The sequence below is a fragment of the Prionailurus bengalensis genome, chromosome A1 (assembly GCF_016509475.1).
Source record: "Prionailurus bengalensis isolate Pbe53 chromosome A1, Fcat_Pben_1.1_paternal_pri, whole genome shotgun sequence".
In the NCBI taxonomy this organism is placed as follows: Eukaryota; Metazoa; Chordata; class Mammalia; order Carnivora; family Felidae; genus Prionailurus; species Prionailurus bengalensis.
The window spans coordinates 78,797,523-78,822,720 of NC_057343.1; the positions used below are offsets into that span (position 1 = coordinate 78,797,523).

At 40.5% G+C, this 25,198-nt stretch overlaps 1 protein-coding gene across 1 annotated transcript in view; it reads left to right on the forward strand.

The window, feature by feature from the left end:
- The first annotated feature begins 254 nt into the window (after positions 1 to 254).
- The window catches only part of TNFSF13B (TNF superfamily member 13b), a 33,308-nt gene continuing 8,364 nt past the window's right edge, over positions 255 to 25,198 (forward strand). The window contains exons 1-3 of the mRNA XM_043582897.1: positions 255 to 995; positions 1,088 to 1,175; positions 18,623 to 18,679. Coding sequence (XP_043438832.1) covers positions 444 to 995; positions 1,088 to 1,175; positions 18,623 to 18,679 — 697 coding nt within the window. The 5' untranslated portion in view covers positions 255 to 443. The remainder of the gene's footprint in view (positions 996 to 1,087; positions 1,176 to 18,622; positions 18,680 to 25,198) is intronic.

Genomic DNA, 25,198 nt, shown 5'->3' on the forward strand with positions numbered 1-25,198 from the left:
GCAATGCTCCAACGATAATAAAGAGAATATTCCCCAGTGGACGTCCCTGCAGCCTCTGAGGACATCTGGTTTTCTTTCCCACTTAGAGACCGTTCATGAATCACTCTGCAGCGGAGTGCACTTCAGTACTAAGCACTTGGCTTATCTGACCTGCTCATTAATTCTTTGTATTACACCAGCAGGAACCTCGTTCTTTCTCCCCTGCCCTCGCAGAGTGGCCCCCAGTGGCCCAGCTCGGGCCACGCCGCAGGGAGCTCCTGTAGTACCGCAGGGCTCCACACGTCCCGGGTGGGCCGGTCCAAACCCTGAGTCCAGCCTGGCGGGGAGATGCCAGGGGCCCGTGTGTGTGTGTGTGTGTGTGTGTGTGTGTGTGTGTGTGTGTAGATGCCATTAGAATTCTTACAGATACTGAAAGTGAAATGAGGAAATGATTGGGCAATCGGATGGAAGGGCCGGTGCCAGGAAGACCTATCACCCACTGGGGGCCGGGATGCAGCTGGGCAGACGCGGGGAGACCCCGGGGAGCTCTCCCGGGGGCCACGGCACAGCCAGGCCATGTAGTCGGTGTGGGACCTCAGCAAGCACCGCTCACAGGAAATGATCCCTTCCCTGCGGCCACTTTCTCGAAAGGCCCGGACCTTCCAAGTCCCCCGAGTGCCATGGAGGGCTGCGCGGAAGGCGAGCGGTCACGCCTTCGTCCTCGCCTGGAGAGGGGAGAAGAAATGAAAGTGAAGGAGCCTCCCGGCTCGCGCCCCAAAGACGCAGCGCTGCTGGCCGTGACCCTGCTGCTGGCGCTCACGTCCTGCTGCCTGTCGGTGGTGTCCCTGTGCAGGGTGGCCGTCCTGCAAGCCGAGCTGGGGAGCCTGCGGGCGGAGCTGCGGGGGCCCCGGGAGCCCCGCGAGCTTCGGGCTGAGCCGGGCCCTCCCAGGGCGGGGGCCGCAACCCCCGGGGCGTCCGGCGCGCGCCTGGCCCCCGCGGTCCCCAGCGCGCTGAAAGTGAGTGCAGCCGCCGCAGCCCGTCCCCCGCCCCCGCCACCCCCGCGCCCCTGCGACGCCGGGGCTGTAACTTGGGGTTTCTGTCTCCCCAGGGGATCTTTGCACCAGCCCCGGCGGGAGAGAGCAACTCCAGCCAGAGCGGCAGAAGGAAGCGCGCCGCTCTGGGTCCCGAAGACACAGGTACGTTTGGGGCGCGGAAGCACTTAGCAGACGGGATGCCGGCGTCCGCGGGTGTGCGGGTGTGGACCCCGGCCTCTGGGTTGGGGACCCCCTCCCCTCCACGAGCGCTGAGCGGTGCCCGGAGGCTGTGCAAGTGGCCTCTACAGCACGTGTGGCTTTTGTGGCACAGCCGGCGCGCCGGCAGGTGTCTGTCCCCAAGGAGCGGACTTGGAGGGCTGGGCCCTGCCTTAACCACAGAGGAGGGGAGGGGGCACAGGGTCTTCCTCGGATGGGACACACCTGCGTCAGAAGCCCTGGCCGTCACTCGAGGAGAAGAGCGCCGCGCGCTGTGTCCACCTGAGTCCCGGAGGGTCAGGTAAAGATACACCTTCCCTGAGGGTGCGCTGCGCGCCCTGGGATCACGCCGGGAGCAGGTGTGCGGCCGCGATTCATTGTGTTTATTGCTCTAGCTTTAAAACAGACTTTGTTTTACACACACACACACACACACACACACACACACACACACAGACGATGCTCTGACTGTAAACGTATTTTTCACTGACTGCCTTATTCATGGAAAAAAGTCTTTCCTGTTTTGCAAAACCATGATTTTTATAAAATGCTTTGTGTCAATTACCTTTAGTATCGCTTTGTGTCTATTCGACACAATTGACTTTAAGCAAATATAGACTACGAAACACTCATATTTTTACTATACTTGAGCAGGTGAATTGTTTTCATACTTTGCATTTTATCATCTGTACTTTGTACACAATTGAAAAAACACTCCATATATATATACTACGGCATATTTTTGCATTCACTTGTCGTTATACAATAAGCATTTTCCTTCTTTCTAAGTAACTGTCACACATCCACGTTAGTTCGTTATCATGCAGGTATGTCACATGATCATTTCCAAAGTTGGTGCGCAGATCTCTTATTTCCGAGGAATTTTATGTGTTTCATATAAATTCCATAGATGAAATATCAGAACTAAAGAGGATGAACATTTATTACTGCCATGTTGCTTTCAAAGTGAGTTATAAATGTGTACGGTCAGAAGTGCAGTGCACAAGGTCTCCACATTCTTACAGCATTTTATTAAAATTTATTCTGGCTAGTTTAGTAGTTGTCAAAGAGTATCTCAAATGTAATCTGTTGCTTGCTCGAAGAGAAGGATGAATTTGTTTCTGCATATTTGGGTAACTTCTAATTTTATCACCTGCTAATTTTTATTTATGGCTTCCCTCATTTATCCTAATTTTTTTGTGATTTTGAATAAGCTCTATGTTAGACATAGTGTTTAACAAAATTTGGGTGTAACTGTTTTCATATTTTGCTTTTTAAAATTCCTGCAGAGATTTTACATCTGTGTATTTAATGTGATAAACTTTTCTTTTTGATTTTCTCTACTATATCAAAGCTGAAAATATATGTATTTGCAATCTCTTACACAGCCTAGTCTATAATCTGCTACTTTGACTTTTTCATAACTTAGTGTTTTAGTTTGGTATTTAACTCCTTAATCCTTGTGGCGTTTATTTGGTGGATCACATCACACCAGCTTTATCTTCCCTTCTTCTTTTATGTTTTCTTACCAAACTGCTATTAAATATAGCTAATTTCATGGGATGCTTATTTTCAACTTGTTTGCATTGGAAAGCTTACTGTGTTAATATTCTCTCATGAATCTATTTTGAGACTGTTTTTTCATTGATTTATTATTCTGTTTATCTGTATTAAATAAAATATTTTAAGTATTTTGTAACATAATGAGCTTTAATATCTAGTAGGGTCAGAATGCCTCAATCTTCTTCAACCTCTGTGCTACTACTCCCCAGCCTCTGCACATTCATCTTACAAATAAACCTTAACTTTACCATTGCAGAGAGGATACAGGCTCATTACAGCAGATTTAAGAAGAAAGGACGTTGAGTAAGAAATTAATTAACTTCCGGAGTCCCACTTCCTCAAAATACCCTCTATTATATTTTAAAATTTCCTCCCATGTGCAAATTTTTACAGATTTGTGATTTGATGGCATCCACGAATGATACACTGATTAAAATTTTTCCGTAAATAATTTGTAATTTTTAGAAAGTTTGGAAAGTAAGAAAGAATTCTATCAAGTGAATCAAAATTTACTTAGTATCTAAAACCCAGATGTAATTGCTATTGTCATGATCATGGTTTGCCTAAGATTTTTATAAACCTTTCATATAGTATATATATATATATATATATATATATATATATATATAGTATACATATATACAGTATGTATGCATATGGATATATCCTACATGTGTATATATACAGTATATAGTACATCTCTCTCTTTCTCTTTCTCTCCTTGTATATATACTCATAACATTCATAGATCTGAGATGAAAGGTTTGAAGAGGAGAACCTTAGTGACTGCTCATATCTGCTCTCCTTCCTCATCAGTGAAACTGGCTTGAATGTCGTTTTAGATGCCATTCTCTTTTTTTTCTCTCTTATTTCATATATTTTCTATTTATTTTTCCCCGTAGTATATTTATCACATTCAGTAAAATTTCATAATGTGTTTGTTTTTTAATATGAAATTTATTGTCAAATTGGTTTCCATACAACACCCAGTGCTCATCCCAACAGGTGCCCTCCTAGATGCCCATCACCCACTTTCCCCTCCCCCCCCGCCCCCCCTCCCGTCAACCCTCAGTTTGTTCTCAGTTTTTCTCTCATGCAGGGAAAACATATTTTATTTAGCACTACAAAAATATGTGTATAACCAAGAGGGTTTCTGAAAGCCCATGATTTTATTTTTCTGTTTGGTAGCATCCTTTTTTTTTTTTTTTTTGGAGTTGAGAAAATGCTGAACAATTTGAATCTATACAGCTTTCTTTGTTTCTGTTTATTCTACTCTATTCTGATTTAAGTAAGGCTCAAAAAACCTTAGGTTCTCCCTTTTACTTTCAAAGTGTCCATTTATGTTCTTATGTATTAATTTTCCAAATACTTTATAGATCCACGGACATTTTTGGTTGGAATTTTATAAAAATTGTAATTCTGCGGAAGAAAATGAGTTCTTACGGTGTTTTATTTATATATCCAAGAATGCTTAAATGCGTGATATCTCCTTACTAAATATCAAAATTTAAATTTCCCAATTGGATATAATTTTCCCTATGTAGGTTTTACGATTCTTTCATAGTTAGTTAAAAAAGGTTTTCTTGCAATTTTGGAGTCCTGGGATTTTCAAATGGCTCGTTAAACTCTTTAAAAATGTACAGAATTCTCACGGGGCGCCTGGGTGGCTCAGTCGGTTAGGCATCTGACTTTGGTTCAGGTCATGATCTCACGGTCTGTGAGTTCGAGCCCCACGTCAGGCTCTGTGCTGACAGCTCAGGGCCTGGAGCCTGCTTCGGATTCTGTGTTTCCCTCTCTCTCTGCCCCTCCCCCAGTCATGCTCTGTCTCTCTTTGTCTCAAAAAAAAAAAAACATTAAAAAAGTAATAAATACTGATACATAGGGGCACTTGTACCCCAATGTTTATAGCAGCACTCTCAACAATAGCCAAATTATGGAAAGAGCCTAATTGTCCATCAACTGATGAATGGATAAAGAAATTGTGGTTTATATACACAATGGAGTACTACGTGGCCATGAGAAAGAATGAAATATGGCCCTTTGTAGCAACGTGGATGGAACTGGAGAGTGTGATGCTAAGTGAAATAAGCCATACAGAGAAAGACAGATACCATATGGTTTCACTCTTAAGTGGATCCTAAGAAACTTAACAGAAACCCATGGGGGAGGGGAAGGAAAAAAAAAAGAGGTTAGAGTGGGAGAGAGAGCCAAAGCATAAGAGACTCTTAAAAACTGAGAACAAACTGAGGGTTGATGGAGGGTGGGAGGGAGGGGTGGGTGGGTGATGAGTATTGAGGAGGGCACCTTTTGGGATGAGCACTGGGTGTTGTATGGAAACCAATTTGACAATAAACTTCATATATTGAAATAATAATAATAATATTAAAAATTAAAATGTACAGAATTCTCAAAAACGAATGCAGCATTCAATCACATGGTTATTTTTAAGCCACATCCACACACATATTGGATGTATACCTAACAGAAATATAATTTTATTTTAGATTTTTTTTTTAGAATACTCTGCTTTCTACCTCTGCTACTCAACGTCAGTTGCCATCATTTTATGACTATGCCAAAAAGTTTCAGAGCTAAGTATTGCTAAATGACACTCCAGAATGTCGCCCATTTTTATTTTTCTATAAGTCCAACCTAAATTTCACTCAGGCACTTCAATTTTCCTGCATGTATATTCGGTTTGTGAGTAAGCTCCGGCATGTTGGGCTAGAAAGCCTCCCTTCAGCACACAGCATGCCTAGAATCACATCAGTATTTGGTGTCACATGCTACCTGTGGGGTTTTTGCCTTGTCATTTGTACGTGTCCTGTCTGTACAACTAAAGAGTAGAGGCTTCTGTGGTATGGGCCATATTTCCTCTACACATTCATCGTGATATTTGCACACAGTGGGTGTTCTATGAATATTTGTTGATGGATCTTGGGCTCACTATGAAGTAAGATGCTGTGATTTGGCAATCATTGGGAGGGGGGGTTTCCCATATTTCTTCACTTCTCAGGTTTTGATCAGAGGCCATCTTATGCAATTTTTTAACTTGACATTTAAAACAACGAATTCGCCAAAGAATGAATTTGATCACAAGGCGAGAGTCTCAGGGAGAGTTTGAGAGCCCCTTGCCCCCGCCTTGGTTCACCGGGTAGAGGCACAGTTTGGGTTCACTAAAAGTCATAGAGACACTCTCATAGTCAGCAATCTAACTCTAATTTCGTGGATTTCTGGTTTTAATGTTTTGGTTTTAACTGAAGTATTGTTTACATACGGAGAAGGGCACATGTCTTAAGGATACAGCTTGGTGGGTATTCACAGACTGAATGGCAGTAGTTGAAGGGGCGGACATCACCGTCAGCCTGCGTGCCCACTCGGTGCTCCATCCACTCCTCCCTGGGGTAAACGCTTTTATTTAATTGCGCAGGCTGGTTATTTGGCTCTTGTTTTGTTTTTCTTTATGGTGTTGTGTTTCAAATGAAGGTCTTATTAAGTTTTCTGTGTTTCATAAGATAATTTCTGATTGTAGTAGAACAAACAGAAATGTGGGGAAATCCAGGATCAAAGAATTGCCAGATGGCTCATATTAGCCAAAAAGCTCACTTTTAAGCCCGTAAGTGTATTTGGAGATATTCCTAATTAAAAATAATAATGAAAGCGCTATGGCTTTGAAATATTACATGTTAAAGTTTCTTCACAAATGGAGTCATAATGATCAATGCTGTCAGCTCTCATGTTCGCTCTAAGAACCTAGAGATAACCATCCTAAGAGTCCATCAGGACGATGAATTCTTTCAAATGGATACCCGCTGAGCTAAAACAGTTTATTAATAAACAGTTTATATTTATTTAAGTTTATTACTAAACAGTTTATTAATAAAATCAGGTGACCTTTATATTTCCCCCCTTGTTATTCAGTAGGGAATTTAAAAGTTAATAGAAATACATGTGTTTTAGGGCGCCTGGGTGGCTCAGTCGGTTAAGCCTCCCACTCTTGGTTTTGGTTCAGATCATGATCTCATGGTTTGTGTGCTGATAGCATGGAGCCTGCTTGGGATTCTCTCTCTCCCTGTCTCTCTGCCCCTCCCCTACTTGCACTTTCTCTCTCTCAGAATAATTAAATAAATAACTTAAAAAAAGAAGTTCATGTGTTTTAGATGATAGAAGTACAAAAATTATTTTTATTGATAATGTTTATTATACATGTCTCATTTATAATAGTAAAATAGTGTCGACAACATGGAACAGAATATAAAAACAAGAGTGGGAAAAAAATTACCCATCTTTCTTTCCTCTGCTAAATAAATATTTACTGTAAGATTTTGGTCAATCCGCTTTACGTTCTTTTTCTGTCCTTTTATAAACTTTTTTAGTTGGGAATTATTTTAGAATTACAGAAAAGTTGCAAGAACATGGCAGAGAGTTGCCATATACCCCTCGTCCAGTGTCTCCTGTTGTCTTACGTTACCATCCTTTGTCATAACTGCGAAACCAACGTTGCTACTTCACTAAAAGCTGAACTCCATTTCGGAGTGTTCTTTCATGAAACCCATAGTCCCGCTCCTTTGTAAGGAAAGATGGGAGGTCGGAAAGATCTGTAACATCCAGGCTTTGTTTCACTGAGATTTCCGGCAGGGCTGTATCTTACAAGACTGTAAAGTGAGTGTCGAAAGCATATATGGTGTAGAACTCAGCCATCCAATTTGTACCAGAATTAGGCTAACTGGAGGCTCTTACCCAGTAAGGGTGTGTTCCTTCCTAGAACAGAAACAGCTGGCTGTTGTCATGGTGATCTTTGACCAGAATCTTCCCCAAGTGCTATTTTTCCCCCCCTGCTTCAATAATGACTTCTTTTTCAGTGTTGCAAGAGCTGGCTCCCGTTCAATTTCAAAAGCAGTAATAAAATAAAATAGTGACCTCACAACCAAATATCTGAACCCTGTTCTTGTCAAGTTTAAAGTTTTGGGAAGCAGAAGAACCAGGAAATGAGTCAATCAAAGCAGCCAAAAGTGATGTTGTGTCTCTTCCATGTATGCCGTGGGCCTGCTAGCTTTCAAACTCTGTTCTAGGTGTTGAGTGTTGATTAGAAAACACAACAGATAAGTTTCCTGCCCCCTGGAGATTGCATTGCAGTGAGGTGGAAAGACATAGAAAGTAGTCAATAAACATGATTAATGAGTATGTAACAATACTAGAAAATGGCAAATATCATGAAGAAGTGAATGATTTAAGGGGCAGAATTAACAGATTTGGCAGTGTGAAGGATGAGGAGGGGAGAAGATGTGTAAGGAGAGGTCAGGAAAAGTCTTTCTGTTTCTTCCTGAAGATTCAATCATTCTTTATTCTATCACCTTAAAAAACTTTTGTGGAAATGGGTAGATATTTAAAAAATAAATCCATAATGTTGAGGAATGTGTTGTTCTCAGGAATCCTGTAGGAATGGATATTGGTTTCAATGTTTATTATTTTTATAAGTCAAGTCCTATTTAAAAGAACTGTATTGGACAGCTGTATCTTTGTTATGAACAGATTTTGATGGGGTGGGGGGACGGGCTAGATGGTTGTTGGGCATTAAAGGAGGGAACTTGTTGGGATGAGCACTGGGTGTTGTATGTAAGTGATGAGTCAATTCTACTCCTACTTCTGAAACCAATATTGAACTGTATGTTAACTAACTACAATTTAAATAATACAAAATAAAAATAAATAAAAGGTATTCTCATTTTTTAAGAGCTAGAGAAGAAACAGATTTTGCTCAAATATACAGGAAGCATCCACTGGGCCAAGGTCTGGGGTGGACACTCAAGAATATATAGGAAAGTGGAGAAAAAGACTCAGTTACTGGGTGTTTTCCACGCACAAGCTCTGGGTTGGGCTCTATGACATCATTTACCTTCTCAGTAACCCCTGTTAGGTTGGCATTATTGTCCTCATTTTAGACGAGAGACTTGAAGCCAAGACATAATCAGTCCCTTCTCTCCACAAGCTAAATATTGAGTTGGAGAAATTAAACAAAATTAATGTAAATTTAAAAATAATAAACAAGCTCTTTAGCCTTTACGAAAAACATGTGTAAACTATGACTTCACTTGGTTCTCGCAACACCACTATGAGAAAACTATTGTTATTCTAGAGATAAAATATTTTAATTTCATATTAAGTGTTAATTTCATGATTAAACAGCTAAATTGGTTTGAGAACTAAGGTTTACATTCGTTTTATGCTAACTATAAATTCTGAGTTGTTTTCCACTGTGTGAGCTATATGCACTTAATGTTTGTGTAATACACCAGATCTGACAAAAACTGTTGGGTCTCGAAGAGATCTAGACCGTTATTAACATTAGTACCAACAAGAGGACAACGATCTATGGTATTATAGGATGTTAGTTCAGATCACAGATTGAAAGATTATTAAGACCATGATGGATAAGAGCTGAGCTGAGTTTTGAAGACTGACTCAACTCAGGGAAGAAGAGACAGTATTCCAGGGCATGGGAACAGTAATGGAACAGGAAGTAGAAAAGACACAAGAAGAGGTCTTACTGTAGTAGGTGGAACCATCAAAATACACACTAACACCTCGGTATCATTCCTTTGCTTGGATATTTGCAAGTGTTTATTGACTGCGATGTTTTTACAAGTTCAGGCTTTCTCCTCCTCTTTCTTTTTTCTTTTTTAAGCATTTAAAAATTTTTTTATTTAAACCCAAGTTAGTTAATGTACAATGTAGTGTTGGTTTCAAGAGTAAAATTTAGTGATTCATCACTTCCATATGATACCCAGTGCTCATCCCAACGAGTGCCCTCCTTAATGCCCATCACCCATCTAGCCCATCCCCCACCCACTACCCCTCCAGGAACCCTCTGTTCTCTGTATTTAACAGTCTTTTATGGTTTTCCTCCCTCTCTGTTTTTATCTTAGTTTTCTTTCTCTTCCCCTATATTCATCTGTTGTGTTTCTAAAATTCCACAAATGAGTGATATCATGATATGTATCTTTCTCTGACTGACATATTTCACTTAGCATAATACATTCTAGCTCCATTGACATTGTTGCAAATGGCAAGATTTCATTCTTTTTGATTTCTGAGTATTATTCCATTATATATATATATATATATATATATATATATATATATATCACATCCCTTTTTTAAAATTTTTAATGTTTATTTATTTTTCAGAGAGAGAGAGACAGACAGACAGAGAGACAGACAGAGTGTGATTGGGGGAGGGGCAGAGAAAGATGGAGACACGGAATCCAAAGCAGATTCTAGGCTCTGAGCTGTCAGCACAGAGCCTGATGCAGGGTTCGAACTCACGAACCGCAAGACCAGAGTCAGACACTTAACCAACTGAGCCACCCAGGTACCCTTCTTCTTTTTTTAAAAAACTTTATTTTAAGAGAGAGAGAGAGCACAAGCAGGGTAGGGACAGAGAGAGAGGAGAGGGAGAATCCTAAGCAGGTCTCACGCTGTCTTCACAGAGCATGATGCAGAGTTTGAACTCATGAACCGTGAGATCATGACCTGAGCCAAAGTTGGACACTTAACTAACTGAGCCACTCAGGCATCCCTATACCACATCTTCTTTATCCATTCATCAGTCAATGGATATTTGGGCTCTTTCTGTAATTTGACTATTGTTATATTGCTATAAACATTGGGGTGCATGTACCCCTTTGAATCAACATTTTTGTATCCTCTGGATACAATACCTAGTAGTGCAAATGCTGAGCCGTATGGTAGTTCTATTTTTAATTTTTTGAGGAAACTCCATACTGTTTTTCAGAGTGGCTGCCCCAGTTTGCATTCCCACCAACAATGCAAAAGTGTTCACCTTTCTCTATATCCTTGCCAACATCTGTTGTTTCCTGAGTTGTTAATTTTAGTCATTCTGACAGGAGTGAGGTGGTATTTCATTGTGGTTTTGATTTGCATTTCCCTGATGATGAGTGATGTTGAGTATCTTTTCATGTGTCTATTGGCCATCTGAATGTCTTCTTTGGAAAAGTGTCTGTTCATGTCTTTTGCTCATTTCTTCATTGGATTATTCGTTTTGGAGTTCTCCTCCTCTTCCTAAAGCCAGGCCATTTGAGATAGACAGGAGAAACAACTGTAGATAACTGCTCTTTGAGCTTCTGACATGGACTGTGAAGTCACACTTAACAGCTCACCTTTTTTCTCTTGTTTCTGCTGCTCTAGAACATCTTCTGGGAAATAAAGGGTAAGAAATTTTAGAGAAATACACAACCATTTGCTTGAAAAAATGTATCATAGTGTGCTACCATTCTACAGATGAAAATTCAAAATCCTTATTATTGAAGATTATCTGTTATGGAAAATGTTTTTCAAATAACCCTGAGCCCAAAGATTGATTATTAGAGGGTCCACATATCATGGAAATGATGGGTTTTTTTTTAATAGAATCTATTTTCTCTCAAGCAGTAATTTAATTTGACTTAACATGTATTATGAAGTTGGATATAAGGAGGAGGGTATTTTTAAAGTTTATTTGTTTTGGGAGAGAGAGAGAGAGGGAGGGAGGGAGGGAGAGAGAGAGAGAGAGAGAGAGAGAGAGAGAGAGAGAGAGAGAGAATACAAGCAGGGGAGGGGCAGAGAGAAAGGGAGAGAGAGAGGGAATCCCAAGCAAGGTCTGCACTCTCAGTGCAGAGCCCAATGCAGGGCTTGATCTCACGAACCACAAGATCATGGCCTGAGCCAAGCTCAAGAGCTGGACATTCAACCAACTGAGCCACCAAGTGCCCTTTAAGGATGAGGTTCTTAAGAATCATTTGGAAAAATTGGATATTGTTATATCTTTTTTTTCTGAATTGTGCCACAGATTTTTTGCTTTTAGTCTGATATAAACCAGATGCTGTGCAAATTTGTAACTGATAGTTCTTAATGTCAAGTGACTCAGCCTAGGGAAAGAGACAGTAATAGAAACAATTAGGATATAATAGTGAAATGCTATTTCAATAGATGTATGTGCAAAGTGTAGTGGGATCAAATAGTTAGCTGGAAGGATCAGGGAAAGAGTTGATATTTGGCCTGAGCCCTGAAGGATGGACGGGTTTCACCAGATACTAAGGTGAGGAGTATTTAGCCAGGCAGAATAGCACATACGCAGTCCTGGGAGCAGGAGGATGAACTTCTGTGCTTCTAGGTGTGGGAGGGTAGAGGTCTTGGGGTTGTGAAGGGAGGTTTGGGTTTTGTGTGCAGGGGAACCCCCTTGAAGGAGTTATAAGCATTAGGACAAGATAAAATTCTGGTTTAGGAAGGCAAATCTGAGGAAACGCAAGCGATGGAGTAGAAGTAGTAGAAAAGCTAAGAGGCACAACTTGCTGAGCAAGTGTTAGCGTCAGGAGAACAGTGAGAGTAAAGATCTGAACGGACCCACCACGCTTGCTCCTCTGGTCGGGTTTGATTATTCTCTCCGTCTCTGTCTGTCTGTCTGTCTCTACCCCCTTCAGCCATATTGCTGTATCCCTCCAACGTTAGCCTTTGTGTATATTCATGACTATTGACTTTGTGTGGGATGTTCCTACCCCCTTCTTTCTTCTTTTCTTTTAAAAAATATTTTTTTAATGTTTACTTATTTTTGAGAGAGAGAGAGAGAGAGAGAGAGAGCAGGGGAGGAGCAGAGAGAGAGGGAGACACAGAATCCGAAGCAGGCTCCAAGCTCCGAGCCGTCAGCACAGAGCCCATTGCGGGGCTCAAACCCATGAACTGGGAGATCTTGACCTGAGTTGAGTCAGATGCTTAACCAACTGAGCCACCCAGGCGCGCCAAACCCTCCTCCCCCCACCCCGCCCTGCTGCCCCTTCTTTCTTCTAATTTCAGTTTAAGTGTCACTGTTCAGGGAAGCCTTCCTGATTGGGTCAAAGTCTGGCCACTGTATTGCTCTTACAGCTGCAACTTCCAATGTATCTTTCTGATTCTCATTCATACTTGTTCCTCCCCCTAGATCGCAAGCTCCATGGGGGTAGAGATAGTGTCTTTTCTCTTTCTTTTCTTTTTTTTGCTATTCCGAGCACAACACATGACCTAAATATAGTGCTCAGTAAAACTGTTGGATGAGATAAACGACAGACGGAATCCACACTGAGCAAAAGTTGAAAAATTCAAACCATTAGAACTTGATTATTTGTTGGATTTCAGGATTGCAGAGGAAGGAATCAGGCATGTTTACAAAGTTCCTAGCTTGGGCAACTCAGAGGATACTTATATCCAGTAAGAGAAAACAGAAGAATAAGAGGCGTGTGGGTGTGAGGAAGACAAAGAAATAAATTTGGGTCATGCTGAGTTTGAATCGTCACTGTGGCAGCCAGGCAGAGATGTCCAAGGCGAAGTGGAAGGTGTGTAAGGGCTGGCTGTGCAATTCACTGATAGCTTTCTCCAAGCATTAGGTATATTTTTGTGTTTACCTTCCTTGGCTTCAAGTATGTGTGCATATCGTGTCATGCAGCTAATTTTCATCACTGGTAAGTTACCTATACCCAGTGCCTTCTGAGTATACACCATTAATAATGAGAAGTGTTCTAAAGCGATGCAAGGAATTCATGGTAAAAGGGGGGGGGGGAAGCCATATCCTGTGGAGATGATGACTCAACTATAAAATTAGTCATTTTAAATTAAAATGTTTCATCAATTGTAAAATGAAATAACTTAGGAAGATGGCATTTTGTTTTCTGGGGTTTTGTTTTGTTTTGTGTTTTACTCTTAGTGTTTATGAGCCAAGGCAAAGGACTGCCATTTTATATATCCTTACAGTGCTTTAGGCATAGAAAATACTGAAATCAGGAGTGGTACCTGGCAGTGTGACAATGTCCAATTAATGCTTAGGACTCTGTACACACACACACACACACACACACACACACACACACATGCACACACACACAGTCTTCCATTCAGATAATATCTTTTACTGCTATCAACTGTCGTGATTTCTGTTTTGCTCTGTCAACTTCTTTCCAAAACCCCCAAAGAACCAGCACCCCTTTTTACTTCCTCAGGGCCATTGTAGCGCTACCACCTTTCTGAATTACCCAGAATTGAAAACTTGTTTTTATTATTAGTTTTTAATTCTCCTTCAAACACACACTCGGTCACAAACTTTTAATTTTTTTTTTTCACAATTTATCTTGGATGCTGTATTTATATAATTGCTTTGGGGATCAAATCACCCTTATATTATATTTATGCCAGTCAACAGCTGAACCTTTGTTTTCACTCTTCTCCGTGTGGCAACTTAGTCTCCACAAGGACACATGTATGACATTTCTCAAGCACAACATATATCAGGCAGGCCCCTGTGAAGATTAGGAATTTCTGGGTTTTTTTTCCTGGTAAGTCAAATACATACTTCTCAATTTAGCTCTCTAGACATACTTTTAAAACTCTGTTAACTTGTATTGGCAAACTGTTTATCGCCAATCAAATAAGAATTTATAATCTACTTTTTCACCCCTAAATTCTTGTATTCCCATTCCCGTAGAAATGTTTTTCCCCAAATCATGCTTTCTTGAATTTCCTCATCAATCTGTGTTCATCATTAGGTCAGTATTGGGGTCTTTATGGAATTTATCCTGGTTAAACTTTTCCAGCCACTGATTATTTATTCAAAACTAGCTCAGGAAAAACCAAACTGTATTTCTCGTGACCTCATACACTGAATGGTAAGGTATACAGAAATAAAAGAGAGACATCGCCTTCAGGGTCCTCATTCTTTAAAACCTGTGGTGCACTAAGTAAGAAGACAGAAGGAGGAAGGGACACAGGGAAATGCAGGAAGGACATCTCATCCAGACTGAAGAGCTTGGAAGAAGGTTGAATGAGAAGAGTAAAAAGGACTACGAAGGAGGAGTAGGTGTGGATCATATGGATGGGGTGAATGTAATGGGAAGCGCTCTGTGTTTTCCACTGGAGTTATGTATAATCTGCGTAATTGCAGATTATACATAATATGGTGGTTGATATTAGATCGAACTTTTGTTGAAATAAAGAGAATAAACCCGATCCCAGTTTGAAAAGGTTCGGATCCAATACAGAAAACAATACAGCAGATACCAGCAATCCCGTTAACTTTCCAATCCCTTTTTCTATTTAAATGGTGTTTCAAATGTAACATAAAGGTTAGACGGAAACAGATGGCTTTCAAACTCAAGATGTTTTCCGTAGGGAAAATATTTCAACGCTAGTCTAGTTGTGAGGTTGGTTGGATTTTATTGTAACAGATATTGAGCAATAGCAAATTATTTTTGTTCTGAAAACTCTTATTTTAGGAATTCTCTTTTGTGAACTGTTTTGGCCGTCAATATCATATATTTGTTTTAGAAATATTTTACACAAAGTTTAATATTATGGATAAATATTATGCTGTAAATTTGTACTTAACAAGATCAGTTTTCCTTTTTTTCACACATCATTATAATATATAATATATACATTTAGAAATATGCGTGACCCCATCACACACAGGAAAGTTTTAATGTATGCTTTAATGTAATGTTTGATTCGTTAAAAAGATAAATTGTTCGGGGCGCCTGGGTGGCGCAGTCGGTTAAGCGTCCGACTTCAGCCAGGTCACGATCTCGCGGTCCGGGAGTTCGAGCCCCGCGTCGGGCTCTGGGCTGATGGCTCAGAGCCTGGAGCCTGTTTCCGATTCTGTGTCTCCCTCTCTCTCTGCCCCTCCCCCGTTCATGCTCTGTTCCTCTCTGTCCCAAAAATAAATAAACGTTGAAAAAAAAATTTAAAAAAAAAAAAAAAGATAAATTGTTCTCAGACTCTTCAAATTTCCTTCCGTTGTAGTAGAGGGAAAGATGTATGAAGACTTTTAAAAACTAAACACAATCGACGAACATCACACTTGCTACCAATCTTGTGTTTCTTACAAGACTGTGCATTCTCAGAACTCTTGTGCTTGGATATCTTTGCTACTGGGAGAGATGAAAAAGTGTTGCTATTTTGACCCACTTTTTGTGAGTGACAGTCTATAGTTTAAGGTCACATCTGTGTTGAATGGGAAAGTCCTAAAGGACTGTTGTACGAGAGAGAAGATGACAATGGATATGGAATTTTCTAAAAAGGAAGAGCTGAAAGTGAAGAGGTAAATAACACTGATAAGGTTGATAGGACCCAAGCAGCATCTTTGGAGGCCAGAATGGGAAGTCCTCTGCTGATTTCCAACAAAACTCCTTCAGAAGCCCGGTGACTTTCTCTGGAGTAAGGAAAATTAATGAATGGCACTGGCTTCAGTGAGTATAATTCAAATACTATTGTTGAACTTTTCTTTTAATATTCCATTTTCCTGGGGCGCCTGGGTGGCGCAGTCGGTTGGGCGTCCGACTTCAGCCAGGTCACGATCTCGCGGTCCGGGAGTTCGAGCCCCGCGTCAGGCTCTGGGCTGATGGCTCGGAGCCTGGAGCCTGTTTCGGATTCTGTGTCTCCCTCTCTCTCTGCCCCTCCCCTGTTCATGCTCTGTCTCTCTCTGTCCCAAAAATAAATAAAAACGTTGAAAAAAAATTAAAAAAAAATATTCCATTTTCCTTTCTGAAGAGTATTTCTTGAAACACACTTTTCCCTCCGTAGTGCATTTTCTTCTAAAAGTTAGATTTCTGCTACTACATGATAGAATAGATCATTGTTTCTTGATAGAATAGATCATTGTTTCTTGACGTGTAGGTTGTAGCCAACTGGAGTTGGGCTGCGGAGATTAAAACTTAGATGTTTTCTTATCAGTTTGGTAGCCTCAAGGCATCAGTCTTTCTCCAAACTCCTGTGGAGTTTTGGGTAAGTGGTCAAGAAAAGGGTTAGTTGAAACAGGGAGTAACCTGGTTTTCTCTTTATTGGGTGAATCGGATCTTTGTGCTCTCCTCGTGAGCTTCCATCATGGGCCCAGTTAACTGGGTTCAGTAAAGAACAAGAACAAGAGTGCTAACACGGCGACTGCCGTAATAACCAAGCTTGATTTCGCAATTATTGCGTATCAGGAGTAGTACGCAGTACTCCACATGCATTATCTCATTTAATCTCTATGTACACGTGCATGTGCCGCAAAGGAAAGATGGAACGTTTGGAAATTTGACTTTGACTTGTGTCAGCATCTGCCTCTTCTTCTGTGTGGAAGAAAGGTTAAAGCTTCACGTGCTCTGATTGACCCTTGCATCTGTCACAGAACTGAGCAGTAAGCCCTTAAGAAGTGTTTGTTAGAGAGATAGGAACATGTTTCAAATAGGTTTAGCAGGGCTCCCCTAGATCCTGTGCACGCTATTCAGACTTTCACTGCTTTGGCTGTTTTCGTTAAATCCTTTCTCTCAAGCCGCCCTTATTCATGACCATCTTGCCACTGTTGATGCTTTGACGTATTTGTCGTGGCAGAAGGTCTGTCAGCGTAACAGCACTGGGTCACATTTTCCCTATGGCATAGACATGGCTCCCGTTGTTTTGCAGATCAATAAAAGAATCACAGAATAGTCCAGAATGTTCTGCCTCTGTCAAAATGATCAGGTTTACATGAAAACGTGGTAGAAAAGTTTCAGAGTCATACAAGAATTGCAGTTGTTCACCTGATATTTCCACCTTGAAATACCAAGGGAAACTTGATAACAGATTTTCTTATGTGAATACTCGCTGTATTCTTTGCAGGCCTGTGTCTTTGCACAGCTTGGGAAGAACTTATCACGATTACCTCTGTTACTCCGTGTTGTAAATATCAGAATGTTTTCAGTTAATCAACTGAAGCAGAATTCACTGTGTCAAGCTCTTAAAATGTGTACAGAGAGAAGCATGTTCTTAATATCCCACTTCAACTCGGAATAAAATACTTACTGGATAATAAAAACTCTAAACTAATATTTTCTTAATTTCAAATAGGCATGCTTAAATTTCTGTTTTATGATTTGCAGAGATATATACTGCTTTGTTTTCTGTTCCCATGGAAAATGTCCTTATTTTGCGTTCACCTGGAGGCATTTGTCTTTATTTAACAGAATAGTTCTCTCTTTCCTTGAATATTTTCTGGAATATTGTACATGTGATAAGTGATGCGATGCGAACTGATGCTTCCCAGAAGTTTTACTGATTATGCGGTTTCAGGGAAATCTCCCATTTTATTTTTAACGATGTTCCCTCTTTCTTTTCTTTTTTTTTTTTTTGGTCCAAAACACTTTACCAAAAGCCTGAATTTGGCTCCAGAGTGAAATGGGCATGGTTTCAATTCTGGCCCCGTCACTTCCCGCTGCAGGCCCCGAACAAGTTGTTTACACTGTGCAGGACTTAGTTTCCAGGATGTAATTTTTAGGATTTTTGTGAGGTTGCCTGTATTTATATCCGCTCAATAAATGTTAGCAATTGTTTTTATTTTCAGTAATGTTAATATTATTAGCACGACCACTGACTTATTAATTAGCGTTAGGGATTTTTTTTTAAACAAAAAAAAAATCACTTTGGAATATTCTGGTAGTTTGGTTCATGTCTATGATAGACTTGAAAAACACATAATAAACTCGCTTTCTGTCCAGGCATAATATGTGAAGGCAAGTTACAGTGAACAATAAAGATGATATACTTACCGTTTTTCAACAGTGTGTAGGGTTTTTCTAAACCATGAACTTCAAGGACATATTCTATTTTAAGTAAAATTTATAATAAATATCTGTGGGCAAATTTCACAAAGTAATTGTAGAACAATGTGCAGGATCCGTAGGAGGTAGAATTGGCTCGGTGTTTCTGGAAAAATAGCTTTGTGGACTCAGGCACTTTTCTTCCTTCCCTTACTGTTCCTATTCAAGTAACTAAAAGGATATATTTTTGCTTTTCAGTCATTCAAGACTGCTTGCAACTGATCGCAGACAGCGACACACCTACTATACGAAAAGGTAATGAGATGGCCCCCCCGTAACTTTTCTACTCACACCTCTAAGATTCTGTTCAGACTTCATCACGAATCAGCTGTTTTCCTCAACTTCTTAGAATCAGGTGTATAGTAAGAAACTTAACCGTTAATAAAATGATTGGGTAATAAATATTTAGTCGAATGTAATAATCCAACAAGCCGACTTATCTTAGAGACACTAACACTTAGAGATTTAAAATAATTAGCCTATGATCAAACAAAATGAGTACTAAGCCAAACTCAATTTTTTATTTTTTAGAAATCATTTTGGCTTCTCTAATGACTTGAGATCTTCTTCACAAGTATTAATTCTCCTATTTGTTAGGTTTTAGAGATCTTAACAGGATGAAGATAGAACTGAACAGGTCATAAATATTTTATATTCATTAATTTATTAATAAATATATCATATGTGCAAATAAACATAACACTTTTATGACAATCCAATGTGAGATGATTGCTTTCTATTTTGTGTATATTGGTTAAGGACATGCAACGTCCAGTTACTGTGTGGTCAGTGGGGCTTAGCGACGAATAAGATACGTATGTTCCTCGCTTTCACAGAATTTACCTTTTGATGACGGGAAAACAGGAAAAAAGAAAAAGCAAATGAACAAGTAAAATGTAGAATGAAAAAATTAAGTGCGATGGAGAGAAATAAAGCAGGCGAGGGGCTGGGGAATGTCTGGGCGGTGAACCAGAATAGGGAGTTCATGAGTGTCAGAGGGTTAAGCTGGGGGTCAGGAATGGGGAAACAAGAAGAAGCCCAGAGAATGAATTTGGATTGGCCTTTGTAATGATTGCCAAGAGTGCTATCTTCCATCTGTGTTTTTCTTTGTGACTTTAATTATCCTGAATGTAACGCAGATACTGAACTATTTGAAATTCTATTATTTATTGCTCTGCATTTTCCAAAGTCATATGGTTGCAACCTTTAATAGGCAGCAGACTGTTTACTAAGGATTAAACTAAGGTCAGAAGAAGACCTTAGGACCAAAGATAAAATCTTTAACATATGACTTAGAAAAGGTTTGTTTCACACATTTGGCCCAAACAGAAATGCCGTGAATCACTCTAAAAGATGAGGCTGCTACTTGATCGTGAACATGACTTGCACAGAGTAGTATGCATGATCTCCATGGACTGAAGGGTGCTTGTGTGGTGCTTCGCTCTTTGGACACATGGGTCAGCCTTATGAGACCAGCAAGCCTTGAACAACATGTATTTGCTAGTGGGCATGGGCACTTAAGCACCATTGCTTTCCTGCATTCCATACCTTTTTGTATGTTGTGTCTTCATTTTCCTTTCGTTCAGGATATTTTTTAATTTACCTTCTAAATATATATTTTTTTAAATATTTATTTATTTTTGAGAGAGAAACAAAGCATGAACAGGGGAGGGGCAGAGAGAGAGAGAGAGACACAGAACCTGAAGCAGGCTCCAGTCTCTGAGCTGTCAGCACAGAGCCTGACGCAGAGCTTGAACCCATGAACCATGAGATCATAACCTGAGCCAAAGTTGGACACTCAACCGACTGAGCCACCCAGGTGTCCCTACCTTCTGATTTATCTTTGACCCATTAGGTGTTCAGGAATGCATTGTTTAATTTCCACATATTTGTGAATTTTCCAATTTTTCTCCTGTTACTGATTTCTAGTTTCATACCATTGTGGTTGGAAAAGACGCTAGGTATGATTTCAGTCTTCTTAAATCTATTCAAATTTGTTTTGTGCCCTAACATTTTATTTATCTTTAAGAATTTTCTTTGTGCATCTAAGAAGAGTGCATATTCTGCTACTGTAGAGTGAAACATTCTGTGCATATCTGTTAAGTGCAAATGCTCTGTAGTGTTGTTCAAGCACACTATTTCCTTATTATTTTCTTTTGGATGACCTATCCTTTATTGAATTTTCCTACTGTTATTGTATTGCTATCTATTTGTCTCTCCAAATCTGTTAACATTTGTTTTATACGCTTAGGGGCTCCAATGTTGAGTGTATGTGTGTATATGTGTGTGTGTGTGTGTGTGTGTGTGTGTATACATAGTTGTTGTTTTATCCTCTTGATGAATCAATCCACTTGTCATCATGTAATGACCTTGTTCATCCCTTGTGACATGTTTTGACTTGTTGAAGTCTATTTTGTCTAATATAAGAGTAGCCACTTCTTGTCTCTTTTGTTTACCATTGGAGGAAATATTGTTATCCTGCCCTTCACTATGTGTGTCCTTAAAGCTGAGTGACTTTCTTGTAGACAGCGTATGGTTGGATTTTGTTTTTCTTTCAAATCATTCAACCACTCAATGCCTTTTGATTGGGGAATTTAATCCATTTACATTTAAAGTAATTATTGATAGTGAGGACTTATTATTTTCCCTTTGTTAATTGTTTTCTGGCTGTTTCGTAGTTCCTTTGTCCCTTTCTTACTCTCTTGCTGTCTTTCTTTGCTGCTTATTTTGTGTACTGGTAGCTTTGATTCCTTTGTCTTTGTATTTTGAGTGTCTACTACAAGTTTTTTATTTGTGTTTACCATGAGGCTTACATAAAACAGCTTAGTTACAGTAGTCTATTTTAAGCTGATAGCGACTTAACTTCAATTTCCTACAAAAACTACACTTTTACTTCTCCCTCCCCCACACTTTGTTACTGATATATGCCTGTTTACATCTTTGTATGTTGTGTATCTATTAACAAATTACTATAGTTATAATTCTTTTAATACTTTCATCTTTTAACTTTTATACTAGAGTTGAAAGTGATTTATAATTCACGATAGCCATTTCTTTCAGGTTTATGAAGATTTGTTTTATCCCTTTATTTATGTTGGGTTTTCTTGGTTCTTCATGTTCCTTGTAGAGTTGCTTTGTTGCCTCTGCATTTGAAGAAGCACCACCTCTCCTACCCCCCATGGACTGACTTTCCCTGGAAGACACTTCCATTGGTCAGCAGTGCTTGATATCAGCCACTCTAAGGCCAGACAGGAGCAAGGTCCCCTTTGCTTCCTCCTTTCCCTCCTGGAGGAAAAGAATCTGTTCTCTGCTTCTCCTCAGTCATACAAAACAAAACAAAACAAAACAAAACAAAACAAAACGCTGGGTATAAGAGACTGTCCTGTCCTTTTCTTTGTTTCTAACTGTATCAAGCACCAAGCTCTTTTGGTTATTCCACACTAAGTACAGGGTGAGATGATGGAAACCAGCTCCCTAGAAGGCACTCTGAGAGGCCATAGGGCACAGGTGCACCCTTCAATCTCACCCCCCCCCCCCATGGAGGACTCACAGGCTGAGGCAGCCTTCTTGGTGCTGAGCTACGCCTATTTGGGGGAGGGACTAAGGTGAATAAATTGAAACCACTCCTCTTACCTATAAAAATGTGACTGCTTCTCAGTTTGTGCTCTACTACTTAGCTTCTACTTCTTAGCTGGATTCTGGATTTCTTTTCAAGGTATCTCAGCACCAATATTATTGTTAAATCAATGTTTCTGTGCAGGGATGATGTGTAAGGCTCCCTACACTGCCATCTTGCTGACATAATCCATCATTCGGAACATTTGTTTATTTATTTATTTATTTATTTATTTATTTATTTAAACGTTTATTCATTTTTGAGAGACAGAGAGAGACAGAGCGTGAGCAGGGGAAGGAAAAAGAGAGAGGGAGACACAGGATCTGAAGCAGGCTCCAGGCTCCGAGCTGTCAGCACAGAGCCCGACGCGGGGCTTGAATCCACGAAGCGTGAGATCATGACCTGAGCCAAAGTTGGACGCTTAACTGACTGAGCCACCCAGGCACCCCGATTCCATTCTTTTCTGTCAAGCCATCATTCTCTTTACAAGCTTTCATTTGTTTGGGATTTTACAGATAAATATATTCAATACCCACTGCAGGTGCTTGCTTGTACTGTGCTTTCCTCATTCATCTCTTACTTTCTGGAATTCCATTCTTGAGTAGTTTACCCAAAATGGGCTCATGAGAAGAATGCTCACAAAGTTTTTGCACTGATAAAACTGTATCTTTGGGGGTGCCTGGGTGGCTCAGTAGGTGTGAGCGTATGACTTCAGCTCAGGTCACGGTCTCATGGTTCATGAGTTCGAGCCCCGCATCAGGCTCGCTGCTGTCAGTGCAGAGCCTGCTTGGGATTCTCTGTCCCCCTCTCTCTGCCCCTCCTCTGCTCACTATCTCTCTTTCTCTCAAAAATAAACATTTAAACATTTATACATTAGAGACAGCTGTCTAGATACAAAATTCCCATTTCTTCTCTTGAGTTGTAGGAATTTCTCCACTGTCTTTGGGCATTAGATGCACATTAAAGAAAACTAAGGTAAGAGAAATTTTTCTTCTCATAAGTGGCTTGACTTTCTTGCCTGACTGTACAAAGAGTTATTTATTTACCTTAAAAAGGCAAAACTTATTTGGCTATATATGTCAGGGTTGACTATTATGATAAGTAGAATAACAGCCCTCAAAGGCATCTACAGCCTGATCCCTGAAACTTTTGTGAGCATTTTAATTCATGTGGCAAAGGAGACTTTGCAGATGTGACTGAGATAAGAAATTTGAGGAAACTACCCTGGCGAGCCCAGTGTAATCACAAGGGTCCTCACAGAGGAAGCTGGTAGGGTCAGAGTCCAAGAAGGAGATGCGGTGATGAAAGCGAAGCTTGGAATGATATGGTTGCTGCCTGGGAAAATAGAAGAGGCCACAAGGCAAGGAAAGTAGGTGGACTGGAGGAGCTAGGAGAGGCAATGGATGGGTTTTCCAGCTTCCAGAAGAAGCACTATCTTGCCAACACCTTGAGTTTTGCCAGCGAGACTTCTCATGTTTTGCACTGTGACATAATACATGTGTGTTGCTTTAAGCCACTGAGTTTGTGGTAATTTGTTACAGCAGCCACATGGAACTGGTGAATTTTGGAATCAACCTTTCTGGGCCCAGGATGTGGTTTCTCAGTCTGTGGTTGTTTTGCTTGACTTTTGTTGTTGCTGGTTTTTTCAGGGTTCCAGGTCTGTGTAGGATGGTAATTCTTTACCTGTGTTACATATTCTATAGCTCTACATTCTTTTCTCAAATTCTAAACTCTTTATTTCCATCTTCTTTTGGGTAAAACCCATTTTCCATTCTGAAACTTTTTATTTTCATTTAAATGAGGATTTTTCCTCCTCGTCTTCCAAGTTCTTTTAACCCGCACTGAAATTTCCAGGATGGTAAGATTCTAGATTTCTGTGTACATGTGAGGGCTTCTTCACCTTTAGGGAGTTGACTTTTGCTGGCTCTTTATGAAGTTGGCCACTGCCGGGACCTGTCGCTATTTTCTCTGCCTCCTCTCTGCCCTTCCACACCCAGCCCCGTGTGAGCTCAGTGACTTTGTTACCCTTTCAAGTTACTCTGGAAAACGTGCCATTTCTTTCTGTCCATTTCTTTCACATGACTTAACAGAGGTAAAGAAAGGGCAGATGTATTTTCCTCAATCATGTTGATGGCAGAAGTCCCTTGTTTATTTCTGCTTTGCTTTTTTTTTTTTTAATTTTTTTTTCAACGTTTATTTATTTTTGGGACAGAGAGAGACAGAGCATGAATGGGGGAGGGGCAGAGAGAGAGGGAGACACAGAATCGGAAACAGGCTCCAGGCTCTGAGCCATCAGCCCAGAGCCTGACGCGGGGCTCGAACTCCCGGACCGCGAGATGGTGACCTGGCTGAAGTCGGACGCTTAACCGACTGCGCCACCCAGGCGCCCCTATTTCTGCTTTGCTATGTAATTGTTTCGTAATTATTTCGTAGAGGCGAGGATGAGATTTACTTTTAATCTCCCAGTAGAATTTAACACTTGATGACTGTTTCTTCTAGAAACACAGGCTTCCTGAAGTTTGTTTCTCTAACCATTCTCTTTTCGGCGTCTCCTTTTAAATCTCTTTGCAAATTACTCCTAAATGTATCTCCTCCATATTGATGTGTTTCAAGACCTCTGATGTAGTCCTGTTCTCTTTTGTTTTCACCTTGTTTCTGTGGTGTTCTTAAATACTGTGTTGTGTTGTCATATAACAGCCACATGCTGATGGTTTGGATGTAGATCTTTAGCTCGAGCCACCAAGCTCCAAGCCTGTACACATCTCTTCCTTTACAACTTGGTGGCACCTCAGCCTCACTGTAGAACTTGTCCCCAGATCCCTTCCTGCAGTGTTCCTCTGTCATTTAGTGTGATGGCTGTGTCCTCGCTTCTTTAACCCAGAATGCTGGGTGTCATTCTTGACTGTTCTGCTAACACCTTACGTTAATCTCAAAACCCTACGAGTTATTCCCTGTGAATCCAACCTGCATTAATCCATTTCGCTCATTCCCATCTCACCATCCTGGTACAGACCGCCATCATCTCCCACCTTGGCTGGTTCTTTGCCCCCATTTTTGTACCTTTTCTTGCCTGGAAGCCGCATCGTGATATTTCTAAAAGGTGGAATAATCATTTCTCTCCACTGCTCACAGCCCTCCAGGGCCCTCCAGTTGCCCTC